Raw genomic sequence first — 24,379 nt, forward strand, 5'->3', positions numbered from 1 at the left:
GTGTGTGTGTGTGTGTGTATGTGTGTGTGTGTGTTGTTCAGAAGTATGATGAATATCAATTTCACGTATCCCTGCCATTTTGAGACACTTGTGTGTTTGTGCCTATGAGTGCACAAGTGTTTGCGGGCCTGTGTGTGTGTGAGCGCACGTGTGGCAGTATTTTGTGCGTTCACACAAAACAAAGCCACACTGGTTGTAAAGAGTTTGCCGATAGCCAACAGATGTTTCTTGGAAGCTTAGCTCATGTGTGCAGGTTTAGCTTTCCACTCCAAACAGAGGTGTTGACAGACGGTTCACACAACACAGCCTGAAGAAGCCTAAAAGTGTGTGTGTGTGTGTGTGTGTGTGTGTGTGTGTGTGTGTGTGTGTGTGTGTGTGTGTGTGTGTGTGTGTGTGTGCGTGCGTGCGTGCGTGCGTGCGTGCGTGTGTGTGTGTGTGAACTTCAAGATAATCACAACATTGTTTAAATGTGTGATTGTCACCAAAGGCACAGGGGTAGCGTGCAAGAAAGGACCCGAGTGTGTCAGTGTCAATGAATGTTAACTAATACGAGTGCTAATACTAACAACCAAGTACTAATTGAAGATCACATGGGGGAGGGGGATAAGGTGTTTGGCCAAAGGACAAAAAAACAAAGGCTAAAAGGAATCAAGATGCTGCTGCAGGCTTGTATGAAACTGAAGTTAGATAATCAGTAAAAACAGAAGTAACAGCTCTAAAACAAATGTAATCATCATAATATGTCAACTAAAAGGTGCCTTTTTCTTTATGGCAGTATATAATATTTGAAAACTTATGAAGACATTTGCAGTTGTATGAAAAAAAAAAAAAAAAAGTATAAATGAGAAAATGTACCTTCCCAATAGGCTAGGCAAAAAATGGATTAAACAAATTTGTGGATAAAACAATTTTGATTTTGCAAATTCGAGTTTAAATTTTTTTTATTTATTATCATTATTTTTTTTTCCCACCACTGTTTTTTCGGACTTTTTCACGTTCTGTCCTTGTGGGTTAATTGTAATGTTATAAAATATGTTATCTGATTTCTTAATCAGAAAATTGAAGCTATACTGTGAAGTTGTTGTTGCACTTTTACTTAAACCTGGGTTAAAGCTCGAAACTGTTGAATGACAGAGCCTCATTTACTTTTTTATTTTGGGATTGTTCTATACATTTTAACTCAAAGAGTGGTTAGCAAAACAGCAATAAAGAGAAGCCAACAACCTCCATCCCACCCATCTTGTCCCAAGTCTTGACCTCTCTAAAGTTCTTTTATCAACTTTAAAACTACTGAACTTCTTTTAACAAGTCATTCATTCATTCATTTAAAGTCAATATTGACATTCGTACTCGAGCTTTCTCAACTGGCACTCTGCCCAGAGAGAAATACGGATGAAGTAATGGAAATGAGTGACAGAGCGGACTGAAGGAGGAGGTGGTCATCTACTGGAAGAGCTGGATGGATGAAAGATAAGGTAAGTGTGATGGAAGACACAGTCAAGGGGAATTGGTGAGGATGTTGCCTGTGCAAATGGGATATGGTAGAGGACACCTGTGATGCGTCACTGTCAAACTGAGTTGGATTCTCGTTCTCAACTGAAAACTGATCTGAAAAAGGGATGGAGGGAGGAGTCAGAATGTCTTCGATAATAAAGGGGCAACAGAAGAATGTGTGGCGTTTGAAGAAGTGCATAGATGAGGAAAAGATGGATGAGAAGAAACGGTTCAAGATACATGATGAAACACTTTACAAGATGTTTTTCATATGTATAAATCAAAGGAAGGAGAAAATACTGCATATTCCTTGACAAATGTAAGCTCTTTTCTCTTGACCATAATATATTATATCTGTAATTAGAAATTATAGGACACATAAATCTAAGCAACAGTAAGAAAGAGCCCTTGGTGAGCTAAAATAACCTTATCATTGTCCATTGGCTATTGTTCATTAATATCCATGTACTCTGATTAGTGAAGACAGGAGGAGCTCCTCTGATGTGGCAGAAACCCACCACAGTTGTTTCCCCACAGGGGATATAAAATTCCTCACAGGAGCTGGAAATGTACTTGTATGGCCACAAAAATCTAGAGTGTGTGTGTTAGGATGACTGCCTGCTCACACACACACGCACAATGCCTGGCCGTCTCCTACTTCCTGTGTCTCTCGATGGCTCTTTTAATGAAAGCCAATTCTAGCCTGCGCACCACATTACTCCTTTAAATGACCTTATAAACCAAGACCACCATCTTCCCTCTATTGCCATCTCCTTATTTACAATAGCATCCGCTGCTGTAACTCAATTTGCCCCTCTCTCGCTCTATTCAACTGCAAACAACCCTCCAAAGCAATCCTACAACAACGCCATCCTTTTTGACTTTCTACCTTTCCTCACAGACCACCATCACCTGCCTCTGAGCGTTCTGCTAACAGGCTTTGTAATGGTCACCCCAAAACCTAAAAGGACTGTAAAGCTTTCAACACAGATTTTTATTGGTTGTAAAATCATTCAACCAAACATAAAAGGATTGGCCTCTTTACTGGTTCTTTTTTTTTTTTTTTTTTTAAACATTCAGACACATCAATAGTCTACAGTCAGTGGAAGATCGGGTGGGGGTGGGGGAGAGATACACATCAGAGAGGAACTTTCTCTATGGGATATACCATATTAAAGCCTTAAGGAAGAATTCCCTGCTTGTTTTTGTTCATTTTTAGATTTATGGTTCAGACAAGGCATCATAAATTAGCAAAACATATGTATCACCTTATGGTGATGCTTAAATTGCTTCTTTAGGTCAAAGTATCACAGCATATATGGACAGTGATTTAGCTTTACAAAGTATTGGAGCGCAGCTTGGCTAGTAGATAGATCATTAACTGGTAACCTGAAAAAAAAAAAAACATGGCAAATCCATAATAATTAAGGAATTTTTTTAAATTTTATTTTGTTTTTAAAGAGTGAAGCCTTTTGCTACAATATTTAGTAGGAATGGTTTATGACAGCCTGGAAGACGGAAGTGAGAGAAGAGGAAGATTTTTAGCACTTTTTTCAGCACTCATCATTACTACATCCTATCTGCAAATTGACATTTCCCACTCCTCCAAATGACTGAAATAAAAACTAACCTTATTCATTTGAATACCTGTCAGTCATCTTAGACATGTGGTATTTGATGAAAAAACATTAAAGTCTCTAAAGGACAAAGGAAGATAAAATGAGAAAATTACAAGTTTTCTGGAGGAAATTGTGTACTTACTTAGTTTTCAAACTAAAAAATCAAAATAAATGAATAGTAAATACATTATTAAAATACATCATTAAATGTTGCCATTGTTCTATGCATATAAATCACAAAATTGCAGGGGAAAAAGAAAAGAGTGGTACTCTGCCTTACTGTTGAAATTCCAATGCAGTGATTCAAACTGAGGATTCATCAAATAAAGGTGATCTTCCACAAGTCAAAAAAAAAAAAAACTTAAGGTTTGTAGACACTCTGTGCAGAGGAACAGAAGTCTGTGCAGGGTGGTCATATCAAAGACAGGGTCAGCGTGTGTGCATGGACTGGATTGCAAAGAGCTTACAAGATCAATGAGGGGCAAAGCTGAGCGTGAAGTGTTGACCGATTCAAGATAAGATCGAAAGCAAACAAACATGACTGGAAGTATTCAACAGCAATACGTAGAAAGGGGCTTAGGCACATGAAAAAAAACTAAACAAACAAAAAAAAAGTGCTATGAGTTGTAGAAATGTGAAGAAATTAAACAAAAAGCAATGGTGTATTTTTTTTTACTGTCCACAACCAAAACGTTTTACCAGAATAAACATGAATAGATATGTCCCCATGTGCTATAGTAATAGAGTTTGGTGCAGCGTTTTCTCTTCACTGTAATCCAATATTACCATCAGTCTCATTGGTACATTCGAGTAAAATAACAGGCAGGTCAAACAACCTATTCATCATTTACCCACAGAAATACTGCAGGTTCAATGCCAATAAAAAAAACTGGTAAATTCATATGTGGTTCAAGACATACTGCATGTGTGAGGTTGAATGTGACAGCCTTCACACTTTTAAAATAACTAGTACAGTGCCCGTCGGAAGTATGCATTCATGTGGGAGAATAAGGGGTATATTTGCGGGTGCAATTTCCCTGGTTTAATTCTATGGGACATGTGCATGACTTCATCATCTCTTTTATATTTTTTTGTTTGGTGTATTTTTCTGTAACGTATGTTTTTTGAAGTCATGTGTATTTGTGTATCGTTCTGTTGTCTTTTTGTACATAAATGTTTGCTGTTATTTTTTTAATTTTATTTTTTTGTATCTTTCTGTTGTGTTTTTGTGAATTTTTTTGTACAATTATTGTTTTTTTGCCATTGTAGTGTGATTCTGGAGTCATTTTGTGTATTTTTTGTGTAAATATTTAGTTTTCATGTATTTTTATTATAAATATTTTGTTTTGTGTATTTTGAGCCATTTTCATGTTTTTGTTGCATTTTGAGCCATTTTCATGTTTTTGTTGCATTTTTGAAGTCATCATTATGTGTATTTTTTATGTTGTGTTTTTATGCATTTTTTGTATAGTTATTGTTTTTTGTTGCCATGTCATTTTCATATTTTTGTTGTCGTTTTGTGTATTTTTCTATAATATATGTTTTTTCTCTCTCACACACGCGCTGCAGAGAAATGTGTAGCTTTCAACACAGCAGCCATTGCCGTCAATCACTTCCGGGTGAGGTCCGTTCGGTCTAAATAGCGTACGGTCAAACGTTTTGAAACGGCATCATCACCAAATAAGGAACAGTAAAAAAGTATTTTTCGTCAAAAGATAGATATAGTGCCCGTCGGAAGTATGCATTCATGTGGGAGCTTAAGTAGAGTTAATTATGGCCAAATGAGTATATGTTTGAAGGTTGGATGTACAAAGAGGTGTACATACTCTGTGCTCTGTAGTGTTATAACGGGGATTATTTGCGGGTGCAAAATAAAACAGCGTGTGTGATTTCCCTGGTTCAACTCTATGGGACATGAACATGATGAATGTGTTTGTTGTTGGTTTTACTCACTTTTATATTTTTTTGTTTAGTGTGTTTTTCTGTAACGTATGTTTTTTGGAGTCATTATGTGTATTTGTGTATCTTTCTGTTGTGTTTTTGTGCATGTTTTGTATAATTATAGTTTTTTGTTGACAATTCAATGTGATTCTGTTGTCATTTTGTGTATTTTTTTGAATAAATATTTAGTTTTGTGCATTTTCATATTTTTGTTGTATTTTTCTGTAATGTATGTTTTTTGGAGTCATGTGTATTTTTTATTCTTTCAGTTGTCTTTTTGTGCATTTTTTGTGTTTTATTTTACTCATTTAGTATATTTTTATTATAAATAAATAAATACCGTGTGTGTGTGTGTTCCGTGAAACGTTTGAGACGCTGATAATCAAACTCCATAGCGATTGTAGCGCCAATCAGAAAAGAAACAAAACTGCGCAAAACAAAACATAAAGCTCCAAACTACATGAGTGAGTAAGTAAATTAAAGTATTATCTACTATTCGGCTGTCTTTTTAAAAAAAACAAAAATCATTGTTTACCTTCGAACCGAGTGGTCAGAGCTTAGCTTCCATGCACGGCACCACAGAGAATCTGCAGTTTTCCAGATGGAGTATTGAACGAGTTGAGGTCAATACTTACTCTAGTGAAACAGCGCGTTATTGAACAATTACACGGAGTTATATGGTTTAAACAATGGGAAACGTGTCTGCAAAAGACTCACCAGTGGCTGACGGTTTAAAATGATCTATTCAGAGAGCTCCCGTGTTTGAGACGCTAACGATAGCATGGCACAGGAGGAAGTTGAGTCTGCCGTGGCTCAGACACACGAACATCATTGACTCACATCAGACCCAATAAGTGAGACTTAAGAGCTTTGCTAGTTTATCAGTGTGAGCGCAGCTGCTCAGACGCTCCTCTCCCCTCTCCGGTATAAACTGTCTTCTTCTCTCTCACCGGTGTGTTTACAGTCCGCGACTGCTTGGCTGTGTGTGCAGCGATTGGCTCTGGCTGCACACGTGACTCTTGCTCGGGTGAGGATGTGCAGTGAAATAGATATAGATGGTGCACTAGCGCCCTCTCACATTCTGAGGTCAAAAGCTGCCGTCCAGAAGTGAAATAAAATGAAAATAAACATTTTGAAATTACCAAATTACTCCAAAATAACAGATGCACACACTTGGGGTATTTGGAACCTGTTGACTAAGTTTCAGGTCGAACTCATACCGTGTCGGGGAGATATTTGCTCCACACACACACACACACACACGCACAGACGTTTCCGTCATTATAGTATAGATAAATGACGGTTGCAGGAATGACGCTGCATCTTCTGCTTAATTTATTCCTGGATTTTATCTGGGACATTGAATCGTGTGTTTTTTGAATGGATTGTGGATGATTCTTGTAATTAGTTTTTGACAGAGGGACAAATTTGAAAATCAAATAAGGAAATCTTGTCCCTTTATTGGCGATTGACCAATCCTTGCATTTGAAATTGATCTTTTCCGCCGATCTTTTCTACCTCTGCAAAGGTCTTTAAGTCGGTGATAAAGCCAGCCACTGTTCAGCCACTCGATAACAACAATAGTCACCCGGAGGCACGGTTAGCTTAGCATGTCGGCAGTTCATCAGTTTTACCAGAAAAAAAAGAGAGCAAAGGATTGCAATTTTTAATTCCTGTAACGCAGAAATAAGTCATAGTGCAGCTGCAAACAAAACGCTATCTCATTCAACATTTAAGAAACTACCACACCACTGAGTGTGGAGCATTTGAAGCTAGCAATCAAGCTAATGCTAAAGCTAGTGGAGCAAAGAGCCAGTGGTCCGCTATGAGCGCTTACCAGTGAAAAAATGGATTTCATGGCATTGGATTTGAAGAAAGAGCTGCTACTAATGAACACATAAATTATCCACAAAGCTGCTGCATTTGGACATTTATTTTTTTTGCTTTACAAGGAAAGCTAAAACTTAGGACACTTTATTGGTACTTTAAGATGTGTTGTTAGTTTGTCCTGTAGATTATTATTATATCACCTACTCCAAACCCTGTGATTTTCTTTATTTGTAAAACCAAAATACTGCTGTACACTTTATTTTAGTCAAATAACTCCAAACAGGTCTGCAGCATAACCTGTTGGTCACGTTTATTTTGTTTTTAAAATGTGAAAAATGGAAGACGAAAGGAACTGATAAAATTTAGTATTTTGGAAAGCAATGTTCTCAACTTTTAATTTATATTTGAGATAACTACCTCATGTGCAGTTAAAACAACACGTTTGTATTGTTTCACAGGTATTGTTCAATGTTTTACAATAAAATAAGATTGAAATATTTAAGATGTATGATGACAGTTATAAAAACAAAATCGGTATTGGCCGGTCAGGCTTTTAAAAAAATCGGTGATCGGCCAGAAAATTGCAATTGGTGCACCCTTATTTTAAACTTAAGGTTTGTAAAACAAGTAAATGAGATGATTTGCCTCTACCTGTTGGGATTGGCTCACTGACATTTTGAGAGTCTTACCCGAAGAAACAGAAAAACTTCAAGTGTGAGAATCAAACTTTCAAACTAAATTTCGATCGATTGGTAGAGAAAACCTCTCTTGACATCAAACACCATTAAAAAGGAGAAAAAACCTGATGCTAAAATTCCACAAAAAAATATAGTTGCTGAATCTCAAGCCTCTCCATCATTGTTTCAATTGCATGGACATTCCCATTAACTCTTTTCAAGGGAAGCTAAATTTGTTCATAGGTCAATAGACTCTTGGTCTCTGTTAATACATTTGTTCATTATACTCCATCCCTCGTGTGAGGAAGAGTGTCACAAAGAGAGCAGATCGGAGTGCAGTGTGAGAGTATAGAGAAAAACTGAGGCCAAGACAATGGATGAGGGATCTATAGAAAACAAAGAGAAAGGAAAAAAGAGGTAAACGTGGCCGGCTAAGGTAGACAGGCCTAGGGGTCTTCTAATTAAGTGAGGAAGGGAGAGGCCGTCTGCCTGGTAAATGACTCTGTCACTTTAGTAAATAGACTTAGGTGAGGTGTGAGGAGCCACACAGATGGCATTTCCATTAGTGCTGCCAGGTGACACTACACCATACACACTGGCCATGAATACAGGAAGAGTGGAAAATAGAGGACAAATGCTCATTTTCTTTATTGGGTCCACAAAGCAATCGCTGTACAAAAGTCATGTATAGTAGACACAAAACTCAGGGAAACTAAAACGATCTGCTTGGCTATGCTACCACTTTGAGGTACAAAAAAAAGTGCTAGTCATTCTATTATGTAAGACCAAAACATTTACTTGGGATTCTATACACTATGATAGACTAGTAACCTGTAAATGACGTGGACTTCCTTGCAAATGTCTTTACCATTAGGCAGGTGTGAAAGTTTACAAAAAGATTACAATAAAGTAGTTGAAGTTTAAAGGGCCCATGTTATGCTAAATCAACTTTTCTGTGCTTTAAACATCATAAAAGTGCCATATGGGCTTCATACACATGCCCAAAGTGTTTTTATCATTTGCTACTTTCTTACTGCAGGGTGAGCCCAAACACCTCCAATTTGATGACGCGTTCCCACTTTGATGACAAATTTGACGCGGCACTGAGCTGGAGAAGCCGCGCCTCCAGGAAGCTCTCTGCCATGATTGACATGTAAATAAACATGCCCACAAAGGTGAGCATTTCAGCGTCCTCCACGCAGTGCTATGTATGTACTGTCTACAATCTATGTATGAACCGTCGAACGCCCTGCCCCCACGCTCTGTCTTATGTTTATAAAGCAGCATGAGCTCGGCTACGGAGTGGGTGGAGGACGTCAGTGTCCCGTCTATAGATACGCCCACTCATGAATATGCATAAGTAAATCAGCCTGTTTGTGTAGAGTTGCTCGGAAAGTGACTTTTCAGAGGCTAAAACTCTGGAAAACAGGCGAGTTTGGGAAAATAAACCTCAAATACTATGTTTTTGGGGTTCTTAGAACAAATGGAGATGGGTGAAAAAATCCTTGACTATGGGTGTTGTTTATAGACCAGTTAAGACGCACCCAGTCACAGCAGCCCCACCCCCACAGCACTGCACATTTCCGCATAGAGCTGTCAATCAAAGCTCCTTGAGGTCTGTGAATGGAGAAAACCTTCTTCTTCTTCTGTGTAATTTTACAGCAGTTGGCAACCAAGGCAAAGAGCATTACTGCCCAGAGGAGGAAACCTGATCGCCCCTCCCATCTTTTATAGGACGGGCAAAGCCAAAAGTGATGGTTAGTGACGTTACTGATTAGCAAAAAGACGTCATTGATCTAATCTCAGTCAATGGCAACATTCAATTACAACCCATAGAGGACATTCACTGATATTTTACAACTTAAAACACTAAATTGAAATACTGAATACTTTGACTAAAATGTGAAGAGTGGAACCAGGATCAATAACCTACATTACTTAATACCTAATCGTATATGTATTCAGCAGGAAAAAAAAGGTTTAACTTTTCAAGCTTACCATATACTTTCTTTCTGCTGACCTCCTTTTAATGGGTTTAATCTCCATATTTCAGTTACCTTATTTGGACATCATAATGTTATATTGTCTAGATCTCTAACATCATGATCACTCTTGACAAATTGTTCACCTGCACTACTCATCACTGCACTATTATCCTATTATTATTATTATTATTATTATTATTATTATATTATTATTTTAGTTTTGCAGATATTAGTCTTTAACTACTCATTATATCTAGATGATTGTTATTATTTAATGTTTACATTGTTAGAGACCACAGTTCACCAAGTCAAATTCCTCGTGTGTATAACATACATTACATGGCCAATAAAGTTGATTCTGATTCTGATACAGTGCACAGGGAAAGAGTTATCTCTTCACTTTGACACTTACTGATTCAAAAATCTACTTAAATTTACAAAATACTAAAGGAAAAATTCTGGCCTAATAAATTTGGCATAATGAATTTGAGCAACAGGATGTGGTTGTCATGGTTTTAGTGGGATGTATTAGCATGTACTATGATTTTTGTAATGTCATATATATGTACAGTATATTGATCAATATAGATATAAAACAGTTCCCTGCACTTTCATGCATAAGTGATACATTTTTGCTTTTTTGTTATACAAAGTACGGTTGAACACAGTTCCGTGTGCCACATGGTAAAGCTCCATGATTCACGCCAGCTTCCGATTGGCTCTCACCCTGCTCATTGTTGAGCAGCAGGAGGACCAACTGTAAGCCTGAATGATAGTGATTACGAAGCAAGGGGAGGAAGCATGTTTGCAGGGAAGGGAAAAGCATTAACCTCCCTATCCATCTCGGTCCTTTTCCTAACCCCATCAGTCTGTTGTATCTCACAGTCCTTTGGGAGAAGGAGGAGTAAAAAAGAGAGCGATATGAGAAAGACAGAGCTATCTCGAGAAAGCTAGACCTTCTTTTGGGCTGATAGCATCATGCACAACACTTAGCGTCTGGGCACACTTCTCAGATGAGGCACACTTACAAATCAAGACGCACTAAAAGCAAAATACCATAAAACGGCACCCAAAGAAAATGACTGGTGAGAGGAAGGACAGAAAATGCAATTATAGGGAAAAGACTGAAGAGATAAGTGAGGTTTGAGACAATAAAACACGCTCCTCTGAGCCATGACGGCATTTGATCAGTCTTTTCTCTCATGGCTGAAAATACTTGATTTCTTACACTTCTGTTCATTCATTCATTTTTAGTTTACCATTATTCTATCCTCTCGTTATAATAAATTGCTAATTATAGAATTTTTTTTCTTCTTAAAATACCCTTGAAACAATAATCAGAAAAAAAAACAACAAGGCTTGAATATTGTAGTTTGTGTTGTTTTCAATGGGAAAATTGGGTTAAATTAAAAAGTCAAACAAACCAGTTCAAAATTTAATAAATTTTTTTAGCTTCTTGATTTGAACTTCATTTGTTTTAATCCTTAAATGCATCATTTAAGAAGTAAAAGACCAACATGTGCCAGCTCTACTCATTTACTCTCTTAATCGCAGTAAAAACAAAAAGGGAAGTCGAATGAGAGGCGTTTTTTCCACTCCGATGATGTTCTCGTTGCCATTTAGCAGCTCACACAACTGTTTCACTTATCTACTGCAATCTTTTTAATTTTGTCCATGGACCATTTACTACCTACTAGAACCTGCTCGGCTTTTTCTTTTAAACACTCAGTAAAGCTGTTCTAGTAGAAAACCTAAAGATAGCACTGTTATTAATGCACTGTAAAAAAGCTTAATCCATCTGAGAAAAGTACAAGAATGTGTGAACTCTTGTTCCTGAGCACAACAGCTTCAACACCTCTCTTCTCTCACCATTTTACTTCCTCACTGAACCATGTCTATTAAGATTTACAAAACAGTTATGTTCATCTTACAAATACAGTACATTAAATATGGCCAGCTACAGTTTGGTAGCTGCTCTTTGATTTACATGTATAGGGGGAAGAAACATTCACATAAAGTACATAGTAAAGTGGACATATTATGAAAAATCCACTTTTGCAGTTTCTTTTTATCACATATGAGGTAACTTGAGTGTCCGCACGGCACACAAAATATGAAACAAATCCATCCAGTTGTTTGTTTGTGGTCTGTAAGTCATACAACGAAGAGTAAATTGCTCCGTTTCAAATTTTACACATTTGTGATGTCAGAAATTAAATCAAAAAAGAAAATATCCTCCCCTCAGCAGGTAACTCCACCCCCAACCTGATGAAAACATTTGCGAAAGTCCACCGTTGTTTTTCTCGCTAGCAAAGGAGTGATGGCTTCCGATAAAACTAAATACAGTGAATGTACACTGTAAGCACTATTTGTTCATGTGGAGGTGCACTCCCCTCTTGTGGTTCGGCGTATTGGCGAACCTGTTATAACGCCTCGTATCGCTGATCTGACATCTTTGTGACACAATGCGACGCAGCAGTTGGAGAAAACAACTGCTGCTACTACAGTGAGACCCTAAGGTCTGAGACGGACTCACTTACAGTGTTTTACTATAATGTGCAGTTTCTTTGGCTGAAAACAATAACAACAGTGTGTTGATTGCAAAAATAACATTGCTTTGGTGATCACTGATCACCCTGTAAAAGAGCGAGACATGAAGTGAATGAGCGTCTATAGACACGCCTACTCATGAATATGCATAAGTAGGCCCCAAAAACGGCTCGATTTCAGAATTGCTTAGAAAGTGACATTTCAGAGGGCTAAAACTCTGGAAAACAGGCGAGATTGGGAAAATAAACATCAACTACTGTTTTTGGGGTTCTTAGAACAAATGGAGATGAGTGAAAAATTGCATAATACGCCCCCTTTAAGGTAAGCCAAGCAAAGAGATGAAATGAAAATGTAGTTAAGCAAAGAAAAAAAGGTGCGGGCACTGCAGGCTAATTAGAATTCATATAATAAACTATACATCTGGCCGCCTGTGTTCACTTCCTGCTCAAACTCATCGATTGATAAACGTAAGTGTCACAAACTAAGGCAATGTTTAAACGGCACATTATGCGCTTGTTAACTTCAGGACTTTTTCAGTCAGCCAGAGTTTGACAAATCGTGCAAAATTAATCCGGGAGCTACTTAGAAGTGACTGATTAGCTATATACAGTTCACTAAAATGTCAGTCTTGATTGATATAAGCAGCTGCTGATTATGTGTGTTGATGTCAGTTCGTGCTAATGTGTTTGCTAACGAGATTGGCAAAGAACCAGTAATAAGTGAATGTAAACAGATTGAAAAACACACAAAGATTCAATCCACACATAGGGACACACACGCACACAAAGGGTTGATGTATTACAACACCCAATGGGTGAGGTATTACTTGATGAAGCCCGGTTAATGTTGTTCAGGGAAAACAACATAATGACTCAGAGCAACAGCTTGACAATAGCACGTAACTCTGCGATAATCCATGAACTCAAGTCTACACGCAGAGTTATTTGTGTGACTTAGAACAACAAAAGCCTTGTTGAAATATAAAAGAAATATCTCTTGAACATGCAAAACACATACACATTTGCAACCAAATGAATGATTGGCATAATAGCATCATATAATGCAGAATGGATGTCCAAACAATAAGAGATACAATGTGATTTTTTTCTTTTTTTTTTTCTGGAATAAGATAAACATGAGACTTGCTCATGCCTTTCACCAAAATAAACACAAACTTTACACTTCATGCATACACACAACACATAATTTCCTGTTCTGGTGTCAAAACTCTGTAGCTCTGTTGTGAACACTTGCATTATAAAAATCCTTCGCATACCAGACAAGGTGAATATTCATGTTTTCAGCAATTAGCAGCCATCGCACAGAGCATCCCCTATGATGAACAAGGCTGTGTTGGTTCATGTGTGCATAAAACTTATGCACTATGGATTACAAAAGGAGAACAAACAACTGTGGCATCAAATGTTGTCCCAACTTTTATCTTCACTGGCCTGAACACTGAAGATTCCACGATTTAATGATGATGATGAAGCTAAAAAACTAAGCGTTATGCAAAGAGCAGAACTTTGTGTGGAATTTTTCGTAAAACAAATAAAAACTTTTGCTAAACGAGCAATATCAAAACATTTTTGTTGACGAATAAAAATTAAACTATAATAAGTTTGAAAATCTTTACAGATTTTACATTTTACAAATGCCTTTACCCATGTTCACACGCCAACATGCACAGAGATAGGAACAGCTTTCATTATTTACTGCAGTAAAAATATAATCCTATCAAATATCTGTAATATCACACTGTCTGATTGAATACAGAGGCACACGCACAAACACACAACAGGCCATCCTCTCCTCATGTCAAATCTTCCATTGATAATAACGACAGTGATGAATAAAGCTCCGTCAGGGTGAGTCATAAATCACCAGGCCTCACCTTTCAGTGTGTGTGTGTGTGTGTGTGTGTGCGCGTCCGTGTACGTGTGTGTTACTGAGGACTATGCATCAGTGGTTTTGTCCTGTGACACCTTAATGTGCTCGGCTTGTTTGGTAACTCCCACAGGCAACCACACGGGCATGAATGCACACACGCACACACGCACACACACACACACACAAAACCTGCTTCCTGTAAGATGAGGAAACGTGACTTCTTCCACAAACTAACCAACATACAATAACTGTATGACTGTAACACTACCATAAATATCCCCCATACTCCATATACAGTACATCTACAGAGGATTTTCACGGTGCGTCATCCAACAGGAAGTAGCCATATTGGAGATACTCAGCAGGTAAATAAAGCAGATTCCAAACGTCAAACGAAAGGAAATGGTGAATTATTGCCATGTTTATGGCTGTACCATTCGGTCAGACCGTGATAAACATTTGAAGTTTTATAGACTGCCAAAAGTTACAACAAATCAGGAAGAACAATGTCAAAAGTTACCAGAGGAAAGGAGTGGCTTGTGGTTAGCAAAGCTAAACCAGGATCTATGAGGAAAAAATCTGAACAACGTCAGAATTTGTTCCGCCCATTTCTTGTCAGGTAAGTGAATTGTGGATAGCAGTGGCTCTTAACTAATTTTCTAGTGTGATAATAAAATAATTCACATCAAGCTACTGCATGTGGCATTACTGACTTAAAGGGACAGACAGTACAGTATTATACCCATTTTTCACCTTTTAAAACAGTTCCCTGTGGTCTAAATGACATATCTGTGCTGGGGTTTGGTCAAAGCATAACATGAATCAAGCACAGTGTAATCACAGTGTTGATCTCCGAGTGCCTCCAATATGGCTGTGCATCCGGGTTACTGCCCAGAACGTGACATCGGTGAAAAGCCTCTATTAGTATATTACAGTCTTGAAAGAATATTGTGCCATGGTCTGAATATGAATCAGAATTACTTTAATAATCCCAGGGGGAAATTACTTTTACTCCATGAAGAAATTACAACAAGGTGGAAAGAAACACTAACAAAAGATACATACAGGATTAAAAAGTAAACATTGAGACAGAGACAATGGTTACTTTAACAAGGGAATAGGAATAAAGATTAAATGTTAAGTAAGGATATACAAGTACAGTGAGCCCACCATCTATAAACTACACTGTAAATCAAAGAAAGCTGCTGGGTTAAAGCAGTGGTTCTCAAACTTTTTTGTTCAAGTATCCCTTTTCTCTTATTTCCGAATCCAAGTACGCCCTTTGTCCGACTACAATATTTTGCTTAGAAAACTATTTAAAAATAACTTTAGACCATAATGATGGAATGATAACACACATTTTAAAGAGAATAAGTGGAAAGAAAGTATTTAGTGCAGTGGTTCCCAACCTTTTGTACAACTGTTTAAGATTGTGCTTTAATAGAAAATCTATTCAAAATACCCCATTTAAACATAGGGTCCCAACCCCAAGGTTGAAAAACACTGATTTAGTGGCTCCCGAATAGATTATTATTAGATAATAAATATATAGTTTGATCATTTCTGGCCATATCGCGCGTGGGGTAGGACCAAGACAAACACTTTATTAGTTAATTTTCCACTCTCTCAAGTACCCCCTGTAGTGGCATTACGTACCCCCATTTGAGAAACACTGGGTTAAAGTAAGGAGTTATGAGACACCAAACATCAAACACTATAAGTTTACTGACCAAGAATAGGTAAAGTAAAACAGCTTTTCCTTTTTTAGTTATACAGATTCAGTGTGCTGATGGTTTTTTTGTCTCCTTCCCCGATATGTAAGTTTTTTTACATAAAATTTCTACTCCTGTTTTTTTTTTTTTTTTTTTATAAAAGTCTGCATGTGCGTCGCTGAGAAATCCTGGTGTGTTCATGTACAAATGTGTGTGTGGGTGTGGGCAAAAAGAGAGGGATATCATTACAGATATGAGAATTGGATCAGTAGCAGGTATTTGAGAGGGGAGGACTCAATTTGGACTTAGATGGAAACCAATATATGTGTTTCTGTCGGCGACAGCGAGTGTGAGGATTTAAGGAAAAAGCAGAGATGGGGGTAGTAGGGTGGGATAGATGTAGGGCAGAGGATAAAGATGAGGGTAGGATGGAAGGTGAGAGATGGGGATTGCCCCCTCTAGTCATTAGTGCCAAAAATAGGGGGGGCAGAGGGTATGAGGGGGAGGCTGGGAGGTCTGGCAGCTGTACGCCTGCTCTGCTTAACCCAAGCCTGCTAAGCATTAATGGGGGATCAAACGCACCAAGAGATGAAGGTGTCTGCGTATTTGTGTGATGATAGCAGTGAGCGATAGGAGCAGAGATGAAGTCTTAAAAGAAGCCGGCCATGTTGATGGAGTCATAATGCCCTTGGGTGCAAACGTCTGTACAGATGTGTGCATTAAAGCATGTGAACATCGGTGTGCAATTTTTTTTCTACCACAGAAATCCATAAGTACGTTATATTTCTGAGAGTTTCTGGATACGTGTTTAAACGCCTGTGGAAATAAAAGTATTGAACATCACACCTCTCCTACGTGTGGATTGATGTGTGACTACATGTAATCTGTGGTGTTAAATCAGCTCGGTGTTCCTAATCAACAACACACTTCTCCACGGAAGCTAATGGAAAAGCCTCACTAACACTTGCTGCTTACACCTAAATCTTGAATATGGGTAAACTGTGTGGTGGTGTTGACATCGCTATGGTGCACTAAATCTAACTGTATGTCGAACCTTACTTTCACTCCCTAACGCATGGGTTTGCAGGAGTACATTTGATAAAAGAACTATAGCTGAAGATGAAGAGGGATCTGCAACAAATATAAATTAAAACAGATGGTCTATCTCTCTCTCGCTCTTTCTCTTGAGGTTTTAGTTCTAATTTAAAGTGTGAAAGTGTTGAAATGCTCCTTGGAGTGATTCCAGTTTAAGACACAAAAAGCCTCTACACTTGTAGAGCAACCAAAAGCACAATATGCTATATTTGTTTTTTACAGTTAGTGCTGGTGGCTGTAAAAACTATGTACAAGGTCAAAACAGAAATGTATGTTTTGTAAGTTTATAGTGAAGTAGTAGGCCGAGGTGTAGTTGTTTCATTGTTTCTGCAACATTCAAACTAGAAGCAATACCTATTACATTAGCACCTAATTCCAAAAGCCAACGTCTACTACTTGCCATGACCAAACAATGCACTGTAGTTTCTCTACATCACTCTGGTCATCATTGAGAGGACTTGGGCCTGGGTTGGTTGGCACAAACAACTAGGCTTTTGCTAGTTTGCTAGGAGCTGTAAATCTTTAATAATTTCAGTACTGGGTTCAGTTGGTTGTAGTTAATTTCTTTAGCTTCTTGCAATTTTGAGGAATGCCATTTTTATTAAAATAAGTTAATTCGACTTTCCATTAGGACTGAAACGATTCATCGAGTTACTCGATTAACTCAATTACAAAAATTCCTCGAGGCAAAAATTGTGCCTCGAAGCATCATTACATTCCTATGACGCTATACGTACAAAGGCCGCACACCACTCGCGCGTCATCAACGCGTAACAAACATTCTGCATTTAGTTGGTGCCTTGACGGAGAGTAAGCGACAGAGAACGTCTAAAGTCTGGGATCATTACATCCTCAAAAATGAAGAAAACAAGGTGCAATCATGTGTTTACTGCAAACAATACCTGGCATACCACAGCAGTACGACTTCAATGATGCAGCATCTGAACCGAAAGCATCCACATGCTGTTTCAACAAGTGTCGCTGAAACAAGGTAATGTAGCGCTAATTTAAGCCTGGGCCGATAATCAATAAATAAATAAATTATCTGGAACGATAAATGAAAATGAACGCGGAACTTTTCCAGCCTCAATATATTGACATATGCATGTGTATTTGGCGGCGCGCCTGCAGAGGTTAGTTTTACCAACGGATATAAAACAGCAGATAACTCAGTCAGTTCTAATAATTTCTCAGTGAACCTGCAGCGTAAATACTCTAAAATAGTCTACGACTGCCAGGCAATCTTAGATTTAGGTAAATCAAACAGTTATAGTCCGATGGGTGCGGCAACTTTAGCTTCAGATTGCTATAGTGGCTACACCCAGGGGCCTATGCAGCAGCGGAGCCTCGTACCAGCGGTGTACCCCAGCGGAGGAGACGTAAGCGGTGTGATCGGAAGCACGCACAGCACGCGTGCACACACAAACCAGGGTAGGTCTTTAAATCCTTAAAAAGGCAAGGTATTAAATTTGATGTAGTCAGATTTAAGGTCTTAAAAAAGCTTTACATTTGAGAAAAATTGTAGCATTAAATATTGTGGTCCGCCTCAGTGCCAGTGCTCTGAAGTGGATTTTAAACTGATCATCACTGTGACAATTCTAATAATGTCAGAAGCACAATATTTTGATATAAAATAGAAATACTTTATTAAGCCCAAGATAAATTAATTTTCTCAGCTGCTAAAAACATAATTCCAGTGTTTGGAAACCTAGAAACCTGTGTGTATGTGTTTGACATAGCAAATAGGCTCACCCCAAAAAAATATGTATTATTTGTTAGTAGTTAGTTAGTTGACTTAACTGTATTGTTATTTAATTGTTGGCACTGGCACTTATTAACACTATATGGTTAAATTGCAATAAATGGGCTTAGTTTTGGAACCAAATGTTGTCTTCGTTATGCATTATTTGTTTTGGTTGCTTAAAAACGCAAAAAAAAAAAAAATATATATATATATATATATACAATTAATCGATCTATAAAGTGCAAGATTAATCGATTCGAAAAAGAATCGATAGTTGCAGCCCGACTTTCCATCACATCATTTTTTTACACACTGACCAAAATCCTTCTTCATATAATGTAATAACAAGCCTGAGGTTAGCAACAGATAAAAGAATACCTGACAATGCAGCTCAGCCGTGTGTCAAATATGGTTAATGTTACTGTTTTCCAAAACTACAAAGACTCTACAAATTGGTTTCTCTTTACAAGCCAAGTACGTTTATTATTGATTTTTATTAAGAAAATAAAATATTAAATATCACCTAAAAACTTGTAAATAGTGTTTCAATGTAACCAGTCCTTATTTCTACATAACAAAGTCAGTCTCAACCCTTCAAGTGTAAAAGCAGCAACACCATGGCATTGACTTTGACGTTTGAACAAAAGGCGTCACAGTTTGGACAGAATTGTAGATGTTTGACACCCTGTGCCACAGCACATTATATACAGTCAGTTTTCATGTAATAAATATTAAAATGGCATCACCATATGTGACCACAGTTTCCACCTTTCATAAACATGAACCGCAGTCTTTGCTTCCATTTCGTCCCCCTTTGCACTAATGAGACAGAAAAATGAGGGAAGCAGCTGGACAATGAGAGATACTACACACTGTAGTCCGCCTCTGTCGACCCCCCCTTTCCTTCCTTTCTTTACAGCATCTCACCATCAAAGCAGACATAGCCTTCGCCAGTGGTGGGCTAGTAACGACCACATTAACATACACTCGCACACAGACCACACATGTGACCTGTACCGCTGTATGTATGTGTGCAACCTAATTAAACTCAAAACATGATAGTGGTAATGTGTGTGACAAGCATGTTGCTGTGCAGTTGTGTGATGGTCTGTTATAAAGACATATAAACAGTAACGCATCATTGATGACTATTATTGTGTTTCGATATTTTCTTTTGAGAATACAAACATATACAAACCAGAGTTGGGCTTCAATTACATTTTCAATTATCTTTGTTTAATTAAAACTCAACCAGCATTTTTTCCAATCCCAATTAACCCTCTGGGGCCGACGGACGTGCCGGAGCATCCTGATCACATGATCATTTTAAAGAGCCAATAGCGGCAAAGAGAAGCGTCCTTGGGTCATGTTGATAGGCCAAATAAAAGTGGAGTTATGAGGGAAAATGTGCACATGTTTCTTGAGCTGTCAGTGCAGTGCAGGCTCTGTGCAGGAAGACACTTCTACAACAAAAGCAAAAGTGTTGTGCAGCAAGTTTGAACAACGCTGAAACGTCACATTATAGCTTTATCCTATTGGCTGAGAAGAAGAAGGCCATTGTCCAATCAAAATGTCCACATATAGCGTGAATTTTGTTTTCAAGCGACAGGTAAACAGAGACGCACAAACAGAGACGGCGAAAGAGAGGGTGAGTTGAGAGATTTGAGAGAATAGTGATTATTACTGTGATTTGACTGTGTAGCTAGTCGTGAGTGAGATTGGAGTGTAGTGTAGTGTCTAGTATATTTGTTTTTTTGTTTTATATCAACACAATGAGGCAAAAATAATTTGTCATTCCCTGAATTTGGGATTCATACTTTTTTGTAAATAGTTGTACAAAAGCACCTGAGACATTGCTTCCATTTCACTGTAAATATATATATATATATATATATATAAAACTGTGTTTTTTGATTCATCGGTATATACATTTTTGAAATATATAGTTTAGATTTGCTATACAAGCAATAAAAATGATTTGTTAAAAATGTTTGTGACTTTATAGTAAAAAACCTAACTTTTTCCCACTAAAATTTGAGTTTTTATGGTGGTTTTGGATCCACTGTGTTAATACAGTATGTCATATTTTTTTAAAAAAACATTTGGGAGGTTCTCCTGAAAAAAATGATACCAAATAAGCAAGGTTTATGGATTTCCTTATATGAAATATAAAGGTAAAATCAAACGCAGTGAAAAAACAGCAAAAACGCCTCCAAAGGATTAAATTACAATTATTTTTAAACCTCAGAAAGTCAATGAGAATTACATTCTCAATAACTAAATTTCAATTATATTTAATCACAATTACTGAGCCTGACATACAAAACCTAGAAAAAGTTAAACCTTCCTCCTGTGTTAGCTTTTTGTTAGCATCTCATATGATAACTGGTCCTAAATCAGCTGTAAAATACACTAAAACCAAATATCTATCAACTAATTTCTTTCCTATCTATTAATTACCTTGTTAGGCTTCCTAATCAATTAAATATAGGTATGAAGATTTTTGATGTGAACATCTGAGCCTTTTTTGTGTCAGTACACCCCCCGATTAAATGATTTTTTTAAATGGTAAATTGTGGGAAAGCTTATAATGAAACATATTTTAATAATTGTTACCTAGATATGTGTGTAGAGCTGTACATAGAACTGTAGGTAAACAGTAGGCGAACTCACCAGTCTGTCAGTCAGAGTGTAGATGTGCTGTTGGTCAGGGCTGAACAGCATATCCCGGAGCAAAGAACTTCCTCCCTCGCTCACCGTCACCTTCTCGTAGAGCACGGCAGGTCGGTTCGGGCTCACGGAATTGACCAAGATCTAAAGAAAACACAGGAAAACAAACACTTACAGTAGATGTACTTCAAGGGAAAACCATTGACATGTACGTACTAAGTACAGCTGAGTGAAAGAAATTTAAATTGCCCACTTAAGCCAAAACCTAATTCACTATTTATTCATGTTGCTGTTAAACAATAAGTTTCATCTTTTCATAAAACTAACAAACAAAAAACAATTATTAAGCATTTGAAAGCATTTGCCATTCAAGCCATGCAGATTATCAGAAGCAGATTATATCCAAGAAGTTTGGCAAAAACACAGTAAATCATATGCTGCAACCTATTTGTCTTCAATCACTCAAACTGTAATCTAGCAATAAAACTCCTATATAACACAATCACATGACAAACTAACTTCATTCCTACTTTATGGGAACACACAACAATGTTTGAGTGTCTTCTGCTGTAACAGGTGGTCATTATTGCAGTTTCTGGTGCAAAATTAACCAAATTTTGAGGAAAAGTTGGGAAGCGGATGCTTTGGAGAGGAGTGTAAAAGGCTTAATGAAAAGGCTGTTTTGAAAGCAAGCAGTGCTGAAGATGCTCTAATTATGGTGAATACGAGGATGATTACAGCAGTAGATGCATGGAGAAGAGCATTGCTAATGGGATGAGGTTACCATGACAGTGATAAAGATGACTGTAATCAGTGGTTGGAAGAAACCAATGAACTTTAAAGCCACAATTTGTGCAAATGGTGGAGCCTAAAACACACTGCTGGTCTGCAAAAAATGCAGGAGGGGAAAGAAAGTTAACATTGAGTTTGAAAAAAAAGTCTTCACTCCAGCAAAGAAATGGCATGTGCATCAACATGGACATTTTCATCATAAGCGTATGATAAAAAAAAAAAAAAATTCCAAGATTTGACTTTGATACAGGAGCGGAGAAAGGCTATCTGTGATGGCAGTGAACCCAAATCATCTCAGCTGCAAATGAGGGGTGCAAAGCGACGAGGGGATTACCATTACTACCATTACTAGGCCTCAAGTCAAGCTGTTATCAGTGCACAGTGACAAGGTACAGCAGGCAATGAGTTGCACAATCATAGATATACATGGCTACAAATACAGAACTCTTCATATCTGGATCAATGAGAGAGAGAAAAAACCCAAAGAATTACAGTTCTGACCTCACATGCACAACTTGCATTGAAGAAAATTATTTACAATCCCATCAAAAGGAACCAGGGGCAACAATCCCATTATCTCTCATTGTGGCCTTGTGTGCATGTCCCTCTGTGTCTGTGTGTATGCCAGGAGGAGGACGAGGGAAATCGAGATAGAGTAAAAGAAAGAGCTCATAGGGTTGTGATAGAGCACTGGAGATGAGAGCCAATGTGGACGTTATTAGCCTGATAATGGGCCCGTAAACAAAGGCTTCATTTCATATTTCATTTACAGACTTGCATTCAAAAGAGCACACACACACAGGACACACACAGACACACATCTTGTTGAAAAGGATAATTAGAAATGCTGACGACACACTCAGCACCAAAAGCAAAGCGGTAGTGTAAGTGCAATTGGATTTTCACCGTCAAACAAATAGAATGCAGGCAATAAAAGTCTCATTTTTGTTTGCGTCCAACTGCTAATTAAGGTGATCATCTTTCAGTCAGTAATGCATCAAAAACAAAGCAAAGCTGCATCACGCTCATCTAAAGTGAAATGTATTACTCATTGAGACAGACACAAAAATGTACTTAAAAGAATGTAAGTACAATTTTTTACCTGCCATTTCGTCTTTACCAGGTTTTTCCTTTTTTACTTTAGGGATATACAGTAGGTCATCTTTGATGCTTCAAATACCAGTAATAAGAAAGTGCAGTAAGTAAGCAATGGTGAAAAAAACACAGGAAACAGAGACGTCGGTGGTTTAGAGGGGATGATGTGTGAAAACAACATGTAATAAATCAATTGAAATCAATTCATTTCACTGGTGCTGCAGTGCAGGCCGGTCATAGAAACTGGGAGGGAAAATAAAGATTATGGAATACATAAACTAAAGAGATGGATGGAGAAAAGGCAGGATGGATGGCACACTCAAAGGATGTCTAATTATATCAAACCCAGAGACTGCCTGGGAATTGAGGTTGTAATCTAGTAACAAGGTTAGCATGGTGGGGGTTGTTGGTGTAATCCAGTTCAGCTACAGGCTGAAAGAAAACAGCGTAGAAATACATTTGGTGTGTGGATGAGCTCATTTACATGCCTGTGCATATTTTTCATTAGGGGTGTCCTGATCCGATATTGATATCGGTCCGATATCAGCCAGAAAATAAATATCGGATTTTATCGGACTGCATCTAAAATCTCTGATATCATAACAAATATAATAATTTATTTTTAATTTATTTTATTCAATTGTAGAATACTGTAGATATTATATTCCACTAGGGATGTCCCGATACAACTTTTTCATTTCCAATATGACACCGATATTTCAGCCTTGCGTATTGGCCGATAGCGATATTGATCCAATATCAGCATGAATCATACATACTTTTTTTTTCTTTAAATAAAAAAAATTATTATTATTTTGTAGTGTGGAATGTTAGAAAAGACTTGATCAAGTGATGTTACTCAGAACAATAGTCAGCAACAGTAGGTATGAGAAAAACACATTTATTATTAACCAATTGGTTACATATATTTTAACTATCAACATAATACCTACAGTATTCTACAATTGAATAAAATAAAAAAAATTAAAAATTAAAAATGAAGTGGGGAAAAAATTAAAAATTCGAAAATTTTAATCTGATGTTAATTTTCAGGCTAATATCAAACCAATATCCGATATCAATATCAGATCGGGACAATCCTACATTCCACACTACAAAATAAGTAATAAAAAATACAGGGGACGGGACATAAATAAGCAAACTGCTTCTCTCGTCTCCTTTTTCGGCATGTACAAAAAAAAAAAAAAAAGTGAATATAATTAAGTCGGAAATAAACTGAATAAATAAATAAAAAAATAAATAAAGTATGTATGATTTGTGCTGA

The 24,379-nt window shown here is 37.4% G+C and overlaps 1 protein-coding gene across 7 annotated transcripts in view; it reads right to left on the minus strand.

Moving 5' to 3' along the window:
• The window catches only part of plxna1b (plexin A1b), a 223,494-nt gene that overhangs the window by 102,038 nt on the left and 97,077 nt on the right, over nt 1–24,379 (minus strand). For all 7 annotated transcript variants that reach the window (XM_028445792.1, XM_028445791.1, XM_028445789.1 and 4 more), the window contains exon 4: nt 21,211–21,351. In XM_028445792.1, coding sequence (XP_028301593.1) covers nt 21,211–21,351 — 141 coding nt within the window. The remainder of the gene's footprint in view (nt 1–21,210; nt 21,352–24,379) is intronic.

The sequence above is a fragment of the Gouania willdenowi genome, chromosome 5 (assembly GCF_900634775.1).
Source record: "Gouania willdenowi chromosome 5, fGouWil2.1, whole genome shotgun sequence".
Classification (NCBI taxonomy): domain Eukaryota; kingdom Metazoa; phylum Chordata; class Actinopteri; order Blenniiformes; family Gobiesocidae; genus Gouania; species Gouania willdenowi.